The 14,356-nt window shown below is 39.4% G+C and overlaps 1 protein-coding gene across 1 annotated transcript; it reads right to left on the bottom strand.

The window, feature by feature from the left end:
* Positions 1–8,913: 8,913 nt before the first annotated feature.
* LOC131625169 (protein MAIN-LIKE 1-like) lies at positions 8,914–10,821 on the bottom strand. Its single transcript, XM_058896066.1, has 3 exons — positions 10,250–10,821; positions 9,537–10,161; positions 8,914–8,948 (listed from the first exon to the last, which is right to left on the bottom strand). Exons 1-3 carry the CDS (start codon positions 10,808–10,810, stop codon positions 8,914–8,916), a joined length of 1,221 nt encoding a protein of 406 aa, XP_058752049.1. The 5' UTR covers positions 10,811–10,821.
* Positions 10,822–14,356: the final 3,535 nt, after the last annotated feature.

The following is a 14,356-nucleotide window of genomic DNA, read 5'->3' as shown; positions in this document are numbered from 1 at the left end:
ATACGAAGCATTAATTGCTGGACTTGAGGCTTTGTTAGAATTGGGGGCAACCAGAGTCGAAATTAAAGGAGACTCCGAATTGGTCATCAAACAATTGACAAAGGAGTACAAGTGTATCAAAGAGAATTTGATCATGTATTTTGTCATCGCAAATAGGCTACTCAAGAAATTCGAATATGTGGAATTAAAACACGTATCGAGGGTGAATAACCAGGAAGCAAACGACTTGGCACAATTAGCTTCAGGATATAAAGTATCAAAAGAAAAGTTGGAAGAATTGATTGAAGTAAGAGGAAGAGCAATGTTTACTAAACTTTCGCCAAGTGATCTAGAGAACTCACAATTGGGTTATGCCAACAAAGAACAATTCGAAGTACTGAATATAGACTCGTTGGCAGACACAGATTGGAGGAGTCCAATTATTAACTACCTAAAAAACCCTTCGACGGATACAGACAGGAAAATCAAGTATAGAGCATTGTCATATTTTCTGATGGGAAATGAATTGTTCAAGAAAACTCCTGAAGGGGTATTGTTGAAATGCTTGGGTGAAGCAGAAGCATATTTGGCTCTGTCGAACGTACATAGTGGGGCATGTGGTGCACATCAAGCAGGGCACAAAATGAAATGGCTCTTGTTTCGTTATGGGATGTATTGGCCTTCGATGTTAAAGGATTGCATAGAGTTTGCGAAAGGGTGCCAAGAGTGCCAAGAACATGCAGGTATCCAACACGCTCCAGCAAACGAATTAAGTACGATAGTAAAACCATGGCCTTTCAGGGGATGGGCATTAGATTTGATTGGAGAAATTCACCCCAAGTCATCTAAAGGTCAAAGGTACATTTTGGTAGGAATAGACTATTTCACAAAATGGGTCGAAGCAATACCACTGGCAAATGTGGATCAAGAGGCTGTGATTGAGTTTATTCAGAAACACATTATATATAGGTTTGGAATCCCAGAAAGTATAACAACTGATCAGGGATCAGTCTTTACTGGACGAAAAATGCAAGACTTTGCCAGAGAAATAGGTTTCAAGTTATTTACTTCTACACCTTATTACGCTCAAGCAAATGGACAGGTTGAAGCAGCAAACAAAATAATAATTGGCCTTATTAAGAAACATGTGGGAAAGAAACCTAAGAACTGGCATAAGACTTTAGATCAAGCACTCTGGGCTTGTCGGACATCTCCAAAAGAAGCTACAAATACAACTCCTTTCCAGTTGACGTTTGGACATGATGCAGTACTCCCAATTGAGATATGTTTGCAATCGGTAAGAATACAAAGACAAGCAGACATTCCTCCCAACGTATACTGGGAGTTAATGATGAATGAGTTAGTAGATTTGGACGAAGACAGACTTCGAGCACTGGAAATGATAAAAAGGCAAAAGGAAAGAGTGTCCAGAGCATATAATAAAAAGGTGAAAGGTAAAACTTTTGTTAATAATGACTTAGTTTGGAAAGTTATTTTACCTATAGATCGAAAGAATCAGGCACTTGGTAAATGGTCCCCACATTGGGAAGGACCCTTTCGAATCTTGAAAGTATTCTCGAACAATGCTTACGAAATTGAAGAATTAGCAGAAGATCGTAGGATCTTAAGAGTAAACGGGAAATATTTGAAGAGATATAAACCAAGTATGTACGAAGTAAGGATTGCAAAAACGTAGATACTCAGGGTACTACGAAAAGCCAAAATGGTCAGGCATGTGTCAAAACATATACGCTACGTTGATCAAAATGGCTTTGCGATCAGAATAAATTTTAAATGGAAGGAAAAGAGTCTAAGGAGACACCAAAAATATTTTTCATTTAAAAGCATAGAAGTACATGCATTACAAAGGATCCAAAGAACAGGATCCAAGATTACAAAAAAAAAAGAAGAAGAAAAAAAAGAAGGCATATAAAAAAAAAAAAAAAACCTAAGGAAAAAACTAGCTAGTTGATCCTTTGGTCCAAGCCTTCCAAGGACAGCACAGGCGAAGGTTCAGCTTCGAACATATCCCTGGCTCCAGAATCACGCATCCTCCTCACTACACCTTTCTTCAGGAAAATGTAACTGAGGAGTCTCCCGTAGGGAAGACAAGTCACACTCCCTCGACGGTCAACACCGATAGAGACAGCTTTAACAAGTCCTTTAAAGATCATTAAAGGAATGTTAATTTTCCTCCCTCGAAGACCACAGAGGATAAACTCCAAGTCTTCAACCATGATGTTGTTTTCATCGATCCGCCGAGGTTGGAAGTTCCCCACGAGCATCTGGTGCCAGATCCTGATGACTTTGGCACTGAAGCGATCGTTGTCCATAAGAGTTCTCAACATGAGATGAGTAGTCATGCTGAAACTGTTGTCATCAAAAGTTGCACCAGAGTTATTGCATCTTATTAGGTTGGCAATAGTGGTGGGAGTGATGCTGAGACGAGCGTGTCGAATTTCAGAATCAATGGTGGTCCTACCTTCAGGATCTATGCGTAAAGACGCATTCATCCAGAATTCTGCCACCATGTTGGGGTAGATAGCACCCTCCAAGACTTCTTCAAAATAGAAGTCCAGTTCTTGGTTGACAAAGAGGTTTTCGATATTGATAAAATGACGAACAAGTTCATCCTCAGAGAGTCTGAACTCGCCTCTGATGAGGGCTTTGATGTTGTTAAAGGAGAGAGTTTCAGCCATTGCAAGATAAGAAAGGTGTTCTGAGAGAGAAGTTGTGTGTTTTCTTTTTCTGTGTTTGGTTTGGAGAAAAAGCGCATGAATGAAGAAATGAAGACAATATTTGACCCTTTATATAGACTGGGAATACTGAAGGGTGGTTTTAAATTGTTAATGAGTGATTGGACTGCGGTTGGTTTTCCAAAGAAAGAAGTTATGGCTTCCGCCGTTTCCCGCCCTTGGAAGTTGAGAAGTAATCATGAAACTGATGCACGCACGTCTTAAACCGACGTTTTGGAGAAAGTGACGTCACTGTTTAATAATGATTATGGCTAGAGAAGGGGAAACGTCAAGTCTAGAGGCAAGGATGCTGCGAAAGATGTTCAGGTTCTACACGTTGCATTAAATAAAAAGCACTGTAGAAAATCTAAAGATATATTTTGGCAGAAATGTTTAGATTCGCTAAAAGTAATGCTGGCAAACATTATAGATATAAATGGGAGTCAAGCATACAAATATTATGGGTCTACAGTAGTTTCGATTACAAAACAAAGGTGCAACAAGTAACAGGACTGAAAACATCTAGTTAAAATCTTTAGGGAGATCCGTTTTGATCTTCAAGTATTGAGCCTCCCACGAAGACATACGAAGCTCAATTAGTGCCCGTTGTTTCTTCAATCTTTCGATCTCTGGCACTAATTTCTGTGCAGTCTCGAAATGTTTAATTCCCGACTGCACCACTTCGAGCAAATCTTGTTGGTTAGATTTTTGTATGGCTGCCTGACAACGTTCAGCTTCTTTTATCTTGTCCTCGAGTGCCTTTATCTCTTGTTTCCAGGAGTTGATGTTCTTCTCATAATCATCAAAGGCCTTCTGATTTTCTGAATGTTTAAGCTTGAGGGCCTCACCTTGTTTCGTTGCGTCCACAGCAGAGTTCCATGAAGAGTCATGAGAGGCCATTGTCTCAGATAGCTCTTTTTCGACATTTTGCTTTCGAAGAATGTTGGCCTGGAGTTGCTCGAGTAGAGAGCCTAACAGAACAATTACCTCTGAAACTTCTGTGGAAACTTGAAGCAAATCTACCTTCTTTAGAAGTTGATTTAAGTTGTGACTCTTAATAGGTTCCCGGTTGAGAACGTCTACAAGATTGACCCCAAAGAATCTCTCTTTTATTTGTCGGAGGAGGCTAGGAATATCTTCTTTATCACTAGATTCTGCAGTTACAGCTGGAGAGACATTAAGTTCCGAAGGCGAAGAAGTATTCGCATCCATGATAGCCTTTAAGAAACTAAGAGGATCAGTTTGCTTAAGTTGTTCCAGCTCCGAAGGAGTAGGCTTCACGGGGGCAAGCGTCGAAGTTGTCTCAGGAATGGTTTTCGTATCAAGAGTCGAAGTCCCTTGAAGATCTTGTTTTTCTGGTTGAGAAATCTCTTCCATAGCATCTTGCTCCGACGCAGTATCTTCACTGTCATGTGTTTGGGGGTTCACATTGTCGCTGCCTGAGAATGGATGATCTTCTTCCAAATTTTTGTCTTGATGAGTAGGTGGGGATTCGTCAGTGGAGTGACTTTCTTCGACTGGTTCATTAGGCAATATGGTAGCAATTGGCCTAACGTCTTCGAAGACTGGCGAGAGAACATGAGTTTGATTTTGAGAGGTACCTATGTTAAACGGAGCAAAGTTAGTCATAAAGATAAGCCTTTGAGGGGTTTAGTTGACGAAAGTTAAAATTTGACAATTACCGTAAAGTTTGTCAACATTAATGGTAAAGCCATGGTCCTTGAAACCTGAAGTGGCAGTGCCAGCGTCATCCTGCAATAACAAGGTAGATGTCAGTTTAATTAGTTGGTTAAAATCACAAGATAATATGTGGGGTGGAACCCAAATACCTTGGTTGGGATATTGTCTGGACTTGAATTATGACTTTCCACAACGAAAGCATTACTAGCAGTTTTCAAAGGAGACTCTTCAGAGGACGCCTTATCACCAGGAGAAGCAGTTTTAGAGGGACTTATCCTTTTCCCTTTTCTTGAAGGGGTAACAGCTTTTTGTCTCTTCTTGTGTCCTTGTCTAGTTTGGGGAGGGGATTTATCTTCGCCATCTGAGGCAGCTGTCGAGGAAGCTTTCCGCTTCGAACCTGTTGGAGGTTTCGAGCTCTGGCGAATAGACGATAAGTAAGGTGGATACTACTCACAGATTGTACAAAATCAAGAATATGAGATGAGTATGTACCGTGGGCTTCTTGCCAGTGACGATGGAATCACTTTCACTTGGCTTGTTGCTCTTAGATGTCCCAGAATCTTTTTGGGCAGAAGCTTCCTTGATCTTCCTCCTTCGTGCAACAGCTGTAGTTGAAACTGAAATCAGTATATCAGCAAAGAAAAGAAAAGTCAGTCGAAAAGATTGTCTTAATCCAAACCTTCAGGTATTGGGGTCAGGACACGAACATGTTTAAGATCTATATGAAGATGTCCTTTGAAAGTATCCAAGGTATGCTTAGTCGGAACCACTCGTTCAGCGCGTTTTTTGGTACTCTCTCGAAGAATTTTGAGAGCATTCCCACACACGAACCAGTCTGGGAAAGGAGGACTTAGAGCCACACCAAAATCAGCACTCGGTAGTGGAGGGAATTTTGGAGGATTAAGTTTGAAAGCCACTTCATAACGTAGTTCTGGTCGAACATACGAGGGCAATTTCAACTTATCCAGTTTGGCGGAAAACTTTTCGCGCAAAATGACTGCAGCCTCACGAACGGTCCGACTAAGATCATCAGGCCTGTAGATAGTTTCAAAGAATTTTTGAAAAGCTTGGATTTCTTTAATATGAGTTGAAGTACCTTTTTGAAAATTCTCCTGCACATCAGTAAAAGCTGCAGTTAGTTCTTGAGCAAGGCTATCAGCATCAAAGATTTGGGAGCTATAATAATCCGTCCACCATTGATGAAAGTCTGGTGTAGAATAAAAAGCAGGTTCGAAAGAGACAGGAGGAAGATTGGTGGTGCCAACGTATTTGTTGATTTTTGTTTTACATTCTTCTTCAGTCAAGTACAAGGTATGGAAACACATATGGTTTCTTTTCTCATATAAACACTTGGGTTTTATTTGAACCAACCCAAACTGTCTCGAGACCAAATTTGGTTGGTAACACATGAGAATACATTGACCTTTTGATGGTCGAAGGCGATGGGAAAATAACCTTGGAGTCAGAAAGGCTTCCCAAATTTCCATAGACTCAGTTTGTTGATCCTGAGATGTTAATGGGAATTTTCGAGTAAACCATTCGGGACCTATTGTTCTGTGTACAAATGGGGCCATAGAAGGATCGAACTGGTTACGCCGGGCAAACATCATTGAATATGCCAGGAAGTGTTCACGAAGCTTTCCAATTTCTTCTTTTGGAGTTAGGTAAGCTAACCTGGTCCCTTCTATAGTTCGATTTTTGATTTTGCTATCCTCCTCATTGACGTTTCCTCGAAAGGGAAGATGAGTTTCGAATGTAGCATTAAGCCACAGTTGTAATAGCCAGAAAGGGCCAGCATAAAGTAAACTACCGGATTTGAAATTCTTGGTGAGGGTTGCAGCTTCGCTGAGGTTTTCATAAAGAGACCCTAAAAGCAGTTGGCTGAGGTTGAGCTTTTTTCCAGCATGCAATTGATTAGCCATGCAAAGGTACCTCTTTGCAACTTGAATAGATCTTGAGCAGAAGGCACATCGTGAAAGCCATAGCGCTAGGAAAGCAATATGTTCTTCATCGGATACTGCCGTTTCGGTGGTAATATGATGCTTCTGGATGAATGCAGTATAAGTGACTTGTGAGTCATTAAAACCAATAGTATCATTATCCATTTCGTTAGGATCGAAGGTTTCGCCAGTTGGTCGAAGTCCTGTAATCGCAGCCACATCGAAAAGAGTAGGGGTAACCATTCCACAGGGGAGATGGAAAGTGTTGTGAGAAGCATCCCAAAAGTGAACCGCTGCTACTAACATGGGTTGGTTGTATTCTAAACCTGTCTTTGACAGTTGAATCAAATCGTATATTCCTAACGATTTCCAGAAGGATTCTTTCTGTTTCTCTACTTTTTCTAACCAGGCATAGTACAAATCAGGATCTTTGGCTAAAGGAATTGACCTAAACACTTTTACAGAGTTGGTCATATAGTTTAACCTAATTTTCGCTAAAGCTAAAGGAGTTACAGTTGGAGTTTCTTCCATGTTAGCAGATTTTCCTGAGGGAGAACAACCATCTTCATCTATCCTAATTTTGCTAACTAATGGTCTAGTCTTGTAATAAGCAGGGAAGAATTTATTCAGAGATGGGATATTTTCACCTGGTAATGGACCCATAAAAGCGAGAGATTTTCCAGAAAGTTCAAAGGGAATGATTACCTGGGAAGCGTAAATAGCGCGTATTTCTTCGGTGTTAGGGTTTTGAACGTGCTCTTGTTCCCCAGACCGTGTTGTTGATTGGAGCTTCAGAGCAGGTTGAAGAACATTTGAAGATGAAGCCATAGAGAAATTTCTGATTAAGGGAGCGAAATTTTGAAGAGATTGAAGATGTTTGGTTTTTGTTGAAGAAGATGAAGAAATAGGAATGAAAGGTTGTGTAGAAGTGCAAGACCAAGTATTTAAAGGTTTAACGGAAACCCTTTTTAAATCTTTTGGGTAAAATCCAAAGAACAAGTGGCGGCTGGTGATTTAATCCAACGGCGGTCGAATAAAGTTAGCTTCACTCCTAGTATGTAGGAGTAATGATCAAGAAGTAAGGTTAAAACGTGGGAATGTAAGTTATGAGAAGACATCTTTGAAAATGACAAGACGTTTCGGAAACAGGGTCATCAATGATTATGACGTTAGTCAGCAGTCTTGGAACTCTCAAAGATCAATAAAGAACGAAATCTTATAATGACAAGAAACGCCTATATCTGTTGACTCTCGAAACAGGCATTTATTGGGGGCAATTTGTTAGCTGAAGATTTCGTTTTGTAGTATTTGTCCTTCAAAGAAGTAGAAAATCGAAGGAAAGATGGTTACTGATGGCCATCCCTTAAAAATAAAAGAATGGCTACTGATGGTCATGCTTCGAGAGTAAAGATTTCTAAGCTCGCTATGAAGATAATGAATACTGAAAGCTAGTGAAAAGTACGTGTCTTCGGGGACTTAGACAAAATTTATAAATATATTCAAGTATTACTACTTAGCGTGTTTTTCGTAGTGTTTGTTTAATACACTGCCACGCGTCGAAGACGGACTCAGGCGGGAAGATTTGAAATTCGAAGACGGTTTCGTAACTGTCCAAGTAACAGATGGCGTCGCTAGAAGTTCTTATGAGAAACGTGGCAGCAGATTAGTGTAGGACCGTTAAGGTCGAAACTAGTATAAATAGGAGTCTTAATGTTAGGATTCTGTGTGTTCATTTTGTACAAATCACTCACATATTTACTCAAGTATCAAGCGTTAAGAGAAAGAGTTTGCTGAAAAAATGTACGTATGACACCACCACTTTAATACATGTGTATTATCTTTTGTTTTTAAATATCTTTCAGAATTACTGCATTTCGTTTACTTCTTGCCATTTACATTTCTGTATCTTTACTTTAATGTCATTTAATTTCGAATTACTTTCATGTTATTTACTTTCAAAGTCTTTAACATTTCTGCAGTTTGAGATTCTTTACGTTTCAATAGTCCTTTTAATTTTCTATGTTATATTACTTATCCTTTCGTTGAAGTCACATTTATATATAACAAAGTGATTATCAAGACTATTTGTTCTTTAATCGAACAACGCTTATTGAAGAAGACAAATCATGAATATGGTTCGAATAAACATTGATAACAATCTTCTTGACTATGTGTCCTAGGATCAATCTAGTCGATCCTGCGAGTAACCAAATCATATTTATTATAGTTTGGAAGACTAGCGGTTGTTTACCGGAAATCACCGTAAACAGATCCCTCCATTTTAAAATCCACGATTTTGGTCCCTTTTTAATGTTTTATGTTGAATTTTAGTCCCCTCTCCAATTTGAGACTTGTTTTTAATGATGTGGCATTTAGTTTGCTGATGTGTCAAAGTTGACTAAATTTTGGTCTTCAATAATCTATGTTTATGTTCTAAGATGTCAAAATTAGTGTTTCATTTTAGAAAAAAAAATATATAAAAACTTGTAATATTTTAAAAAACGGTTTTGAAAAATCTATTTTCAAAAATACAAAAAAAAATCATTTTTTAAATATCTAACTCAAAATAGATTTTAACATTAGTCTGGATCAATTTTATAAACTCGAATCGAATCTAAATTCAATAAAGTTTAATAAAGAAAATTTCTTTACCCACCTCCCTATGGGGGGTCACCCCCAGCGAAATTCTCAAACTACCCCTGCTTCGGAAATGAACTTCCGAAGTGCTTTTTTTAAAAAAAAATTTCCTTGATTCGGAAGTTCATCTCCGAAAATACCTCATGGGGGGTGCGTTCGGAGATGAACATCCGAAAACACCTCATGGGGGGTGAATTCGGAAGTTCATTTCCGAATTATGCAGAAACTGTGTTTTTTTTTATGTTTTTTCTTAAACGCAACCGCATTTTAATTAAACGTTACCGGCAAATAAAATAAACAATAGATAGACTGAAAACACTAATATGATAAATAAACAAAAAAAATACTAATATGAAAATATTATATACAAACCGAAATAAATAAAAATAGTGTGCTAAATATACAATCCAAAATCAAAAAATGAATAAACCCCACCACTACTGGGTGTGCCTAACCCGCTCACCCTGGGCCCTCCTCTGCCGCCTGTACCCCGCCGCACGGCCCGCATCAGTGACGATGATCTCCATCACGGCGACTGCCTCTGGTCCGCCCTGATGAATGACACCTCGATGCAACGCGTCCAGCCCAAGCATCTCTATCCGCTGGCAGATCGGAAGGAGATCAATGGCGTGGTCATCCTCCGCCTGCCGGTTCTCCAGGATCTCCTCGTGTGCTGGCCTAGGAGCGCCGGGAACGTCGGGTCTCAAGAGAGGATGGGACACCCGGTAGAACCATGTGACGTACCCCTCCACACTGTGCCAGTCCTGGGTGACCCGCATGCGACGGTACTCCTCCGGTACCACATGATGCTGCCACTCCTCCCATATGGCAGTGAGCTGCACTCTGGTCACTGTGTCAGGAGCAGCCTCGAAGGGTGACCTGGGTATGATCTGCACGAACCCAAACTGCCGCATGCACCGCTCCGGGAGATACCGGACCATGATGCCGGTCCCGCATGCCAACCAGCCTGAATATAGAGCAACCCCGTCGAAGGGGACAACCTGAGCATAGTCGGCGAACGGCCTCCAGGTGACGTCGTCGTGCATCGTGCGGTCCAGGTACAGGCGGTATGGTCCCACCGCATCGTTCCCCCTCTGGAGGGCGTATCTGGCGGCCCTGGGCATGGCGTCAACGTACGCAGGATCGATGTGGAAGCCGTGGATGCGGGAGAAGTAGGAGATGATCCAGCTCTGAAACACAAATACGATAATGTATTAAAAATAAATACGAAACATAAATAAATAAATAAATACGAGAATGTGTTAAAATCAAACGTACCGTAAGCAGAGTGCAGGATCCGACCAGCTGCCTCGTCCTCCAGTTGGAGGCCTCATTCAGCTTCTGGTAGAGATATGCCAGAGTAGCTGCCCCCCAGTTCCACTGGTGAACGGTATCCAGGTCCATGAAATAGCGGAGGTAGGCCACGTCGACGTACCTGGCGCTCTTGTCCACAAAGCATGCAGCGCCTACCACATGCATGTACCAGCACCGAAGAGCGCAGCCGCGGTGGTACTCCCTGAATAGGTCGTTACCCTCCTGCTCGGCCTCGACCGCCGCGTCCAGGTGGAACTCAAAATAGAGGCTCAATGTGTTGAACCGGACATGAGGCCCAGAAGTCGAGACGCACTCCAGGTGAGCAACCTCGTGCGGCAGGCCCAAATAGTGCATCATCCACTCAATGGCCTCGACCCTCTGGATCCTGGAGTGGTCCAACAGCGGCCCCCTAATAGGCAGGTGGAGAAGACACTGGACGTCATGCAAGGTGATCGTCAACTCCCCCACCGGCAAGTGGAAAGAAGACGTCTCCTTGTGCCAGCGCTCCACAAATGCCCCTTGCATGCCGGTGCTGATGGTGGTGTACCCGGTCATGCAGAGCCCGCAAAGCCCTGAACCTCGCACATGGTCGTTAAACCACTGAGCTGCTGGTTTAAACAGACCGAAAATCTTCCTGGAGTGGTTCACCATTTTCAATGGCTCTCTCTCCTGTTACAAAAAAAAACAAATAAGCGAGAAATAAACGGTAAAATTATAAAAAATGGTGACAAATAAACGGCTAAGTTAAAAAAAATACCTCTCCCTCCCAGATCCGCCGAGCGACGTGATCCTGGTAGTGAATCAGCAGGGAAGTGTCAAAAGGCCCTCCCGGAAAGCTATCCACCTCCTGCTCCTCCTGCTCCTCCTCCTCTCCGACTGGAGGGTCAACATCCGGTATGACCTCCTCCTCCTCCTCATCCTCATCCTCCTCCTCTCGCTGGCGGGAAGAAGATACCCGAGCCAGCCTACTCCTAGAGCCTGAAGCAGATGAACTCTCCACCAAGTCCTGTGGAACGCGGACACGGCGTCCCCGTCCCTGGGTCGACGCCAGATGCGCCGCCGCCCGCTCGCGTCTAGCCGACGCAGTCTGGGAATCTCTCCCCTGTCTGATGTGTGCTGGCTGGTCTGACATGATCATGTAAACAATCGAAATCGATTAATATGCGAGACAAATGAAAAAACAAAAAAAAAATGAACTTCTAGTACAGTTCGGAAGTTCATTTCCGAAAACTGGGATGGAGGTGTTTTCGGAAATGAACTTCCGAAACACCCCCACGCAGAGCTTCTCTGCAACCTCCAATGGCAGACCCAAAAACCTAAACCAAATCCATTTTTTTGCCTACTAAACATCCTAATATCAGTACTAAGCTATCTTAATGTCATTTTTTCAGATTCTAAACACCCTAATATAGTTTAATCAAATAGATCTAAAACTTGAAAAAACAATGATAAACTTACCAATTAGTGTTTAATGATGAGTTTGGTTGAGTTTGGAAGAAGAGTTTGGCTACTTCACACTTGCTTCTGCAGAAATTTCGCCTATGGAAGTGATTGATGATGATTAGGGTAAATGATTTGGGGGAGGGGGAGAGTTCTGCTTAATCTGCAGAACGCGTTTTATTTCGGAAGTTCATTTCCGAAATTGTAGTTTCGGAAATGAACTTCCGAAATAAGACATTTTTTTCAAAAAAAAAGGCGCTTTCGGAGATGAACTTCCGAAAACACCTTTTTCATGCATTTCGGAAGTTCATTTCCGAAGTCAGGGGTATAATGGGGTTTTCACCAGAGGTGGACTAGAAGATAGGGAGGTGGCCAAAGAATTTCTCTTAATAAAATACCAGTTTAATAAAGACAAGACAAAAAGTTAAAAAGACAAGCCTTCATAGTTATGAGTTTCACATGTCTTCGAAGAAGGAAATTAATGTGTTGTCTTTAAATGTTTCTATATGTATCTCATTCCTCTTTACTTGACATCTTTGAGTTTTCTCATTAATTTTTTATGAAATAAAAATTTGTAGAGAAATTTAAAAAATAAACTAAAAATATCAAGCCATAAAAGAACATCATTTGTTTGACGGCATATGAGAATAGGATATGGTTGGTTCGATTTAGTTATTGTTTTTATTAAAATATCTAACTCAACTCAAAGCATTAAAATCATCCCCAACAGAAACCATCCAAATCAATAAATAAATAAAGTGGTATCTCACCCCTATCTATACATAAATAAATGTCGCACTATCTATCACTTTTTCATGCAAATTTTTTATATGGCTTGACTTTTTAGGCCTCAATTTTCAACTATGCTGTGATCACTATATGTTTAAATATGTTTTCGTTCTGTCTAATGTCTAATATCATTTTTTTTCTTTCTTGTAAACTATTGTTGATATGTAGGGTTGTTTCAAGTTAGTCTAATTGTTTTAATTTGCAGACGTAGAATTATTTGATATTAACCTACAACTTAATAATATTGATTTTTATCAATTAAATTAGAATTTATATATTTTTTTCTTATATTTTACTATGGTATTTTCAATAAAATTTATTTCAAACTTAAATATACAATTGTTTTAGTAATTTAATAAGTATTTGATGTCCACCGTTGTATTTTTTTTAAAATAAACTCTAAATGTTAAAATATTTTTTATATTCATTCTTAATTTTAAAATCCATAAATTTAGTAAGGAAAAGGGTTTAAATTTTTTTATATGTGAATTTTACTGCACTTTACGTTATTAGACAAGTATATTAAAAAAAATTAATATTCAAATATTATTTAAAATATTAAGAAGGTAGATGCGGAGATTAAACAAAAAAAAAAAAAAACATAATATTAAAGAAATATTATAAGAGAGATCATATTAGAGATTATCCTGGTTTAATCGTAAGTCATACAATCTACTTCAAACCCCAATAATTTTCTTTTGAGAATTTCACTAACAACAATTTGAGATTTTACACAGATTCATCCAAATAACCTTACACTAAACTTTTTTACAGGTTTAACTTACAACATTCAAATCTATTACAACAACATAAGAGTATTAAGCTCTTAAATATACAAATTCAGCATAAAATAAAATAAAAAGACAACTCTTAGAAAAAAATCCACCCTCTCAACACTAAGGCAATTTTTACTGAATAAAATTTATAAAGGAATGAGAAAGAGTCAGATAAGAGAGTTTATTATTAAAAAAAATCGTGTTTTTAGAAGTGAAAAAACAATCCTTTATAAAAAAAAATTGACTAAAAAAGATAACAATCCATGGTCCTGATAGCAACCTAGTCGATTAGGTTAAGCGAGAAGGGGAAACTCTAATCTATAACATCACTTAATCGAATAAAAGTCTTCCTATTCAACTAAGATGTGTTACTCTTACCTTAGTCGATTAAATGAAGGGCCTAACCGATTGTACAATGAGTTTTTCTTTCCTAATTAATTAGAATTGTTTTTTAATCGTTTAATTACTTGCCTAATCTATAACTTAAGAAAATTGAATGTTCTGGAAAAGACCAAACTACCCTGCAAGCTCCGCAGCCTTTCACGTCTTCTAATTTTTGAAATGCCTCCACGTTTTTTGATTTATAAAATGTCCTCTCTCTCTCTCTCTCTCTCTCTCTCTCTCTCTCTCTCTCTCTCTCTCTCTCTCTCTCTCTCTCTCTCCCCCCCTCTCTCTCTCTCTCTCACACACACACACACACACACACACACATTGCCACTTCTTCTCATTTACCACCCAATTCTCATCTTCAACTTCTTCTTTTTTGTTGAGTTGTTATACTGTGTTTAGCAGATCTATTAAAAGTTCTTCATATTCGTTAAGAAAAAAATAAAGAACAAGAGTATGTAAAAATATTGAACTCCAATAGTTATTTTTATTTGTATAGATCTATCTTCACCATTTTATTTTATTTTATTTTATGTTTCTTTTTCTTTGCTTTGATTTCAACTGTAACAATTTTTTCCTCTAAAAAATTTAAAGAGACAGAGGGAAAGAGAAGAATGATGTGTGTGGTGATGAAATTAGGACTTGAAGTTGAAGATATTCTCCATTTAAAAATATACTC

This window comes from Vicia villosa, unplaced genomic scaffold (assembly GCF_029867415.1).
Source record: "Vicia villosa cultivar HV-30 ecotype Madison, WI unplaced genomic scaffold, Vvil1.0 ctg.000192F_1_1_1, whole genome shotgun sequence".
NCBI classification, from domain to species: domain Eukaryota; kingdom Viridiplantae; phylum Streptophyta; class Magnoliopsida; order Fabales; family Fabaceae; genus Vicia; species Vicia villosa.
The sequence above is the reverse complement of the archived record's forward strand: the minus strand, read 5'-3'. Positions and strand labels throughout refer to the sequence as shown.

Coding starts and splice junctions, on each gene's coding strand:
- LOC131625169 (XM_058896066.1), bottom strand. CDS start 10,810: ATGCAAGGGGCATTTGTGGAGCGCTGGCACAAGGAGACGTCTTCTTTC. Junction 10,162..10,249: donor GATCCTGCACTCTGCTTACG/GTACGTTTGATT, acceptor TTTGTGTTTCAG/AGCTGGATCATCTCCTACTT. Junction 8,949..9,536: donor GCTGGACGCGTTGCATCGAG/GTGTCATTCATC, acceptor TATTGAATTTAG/ATTCGATTCGAGTTTATAAA.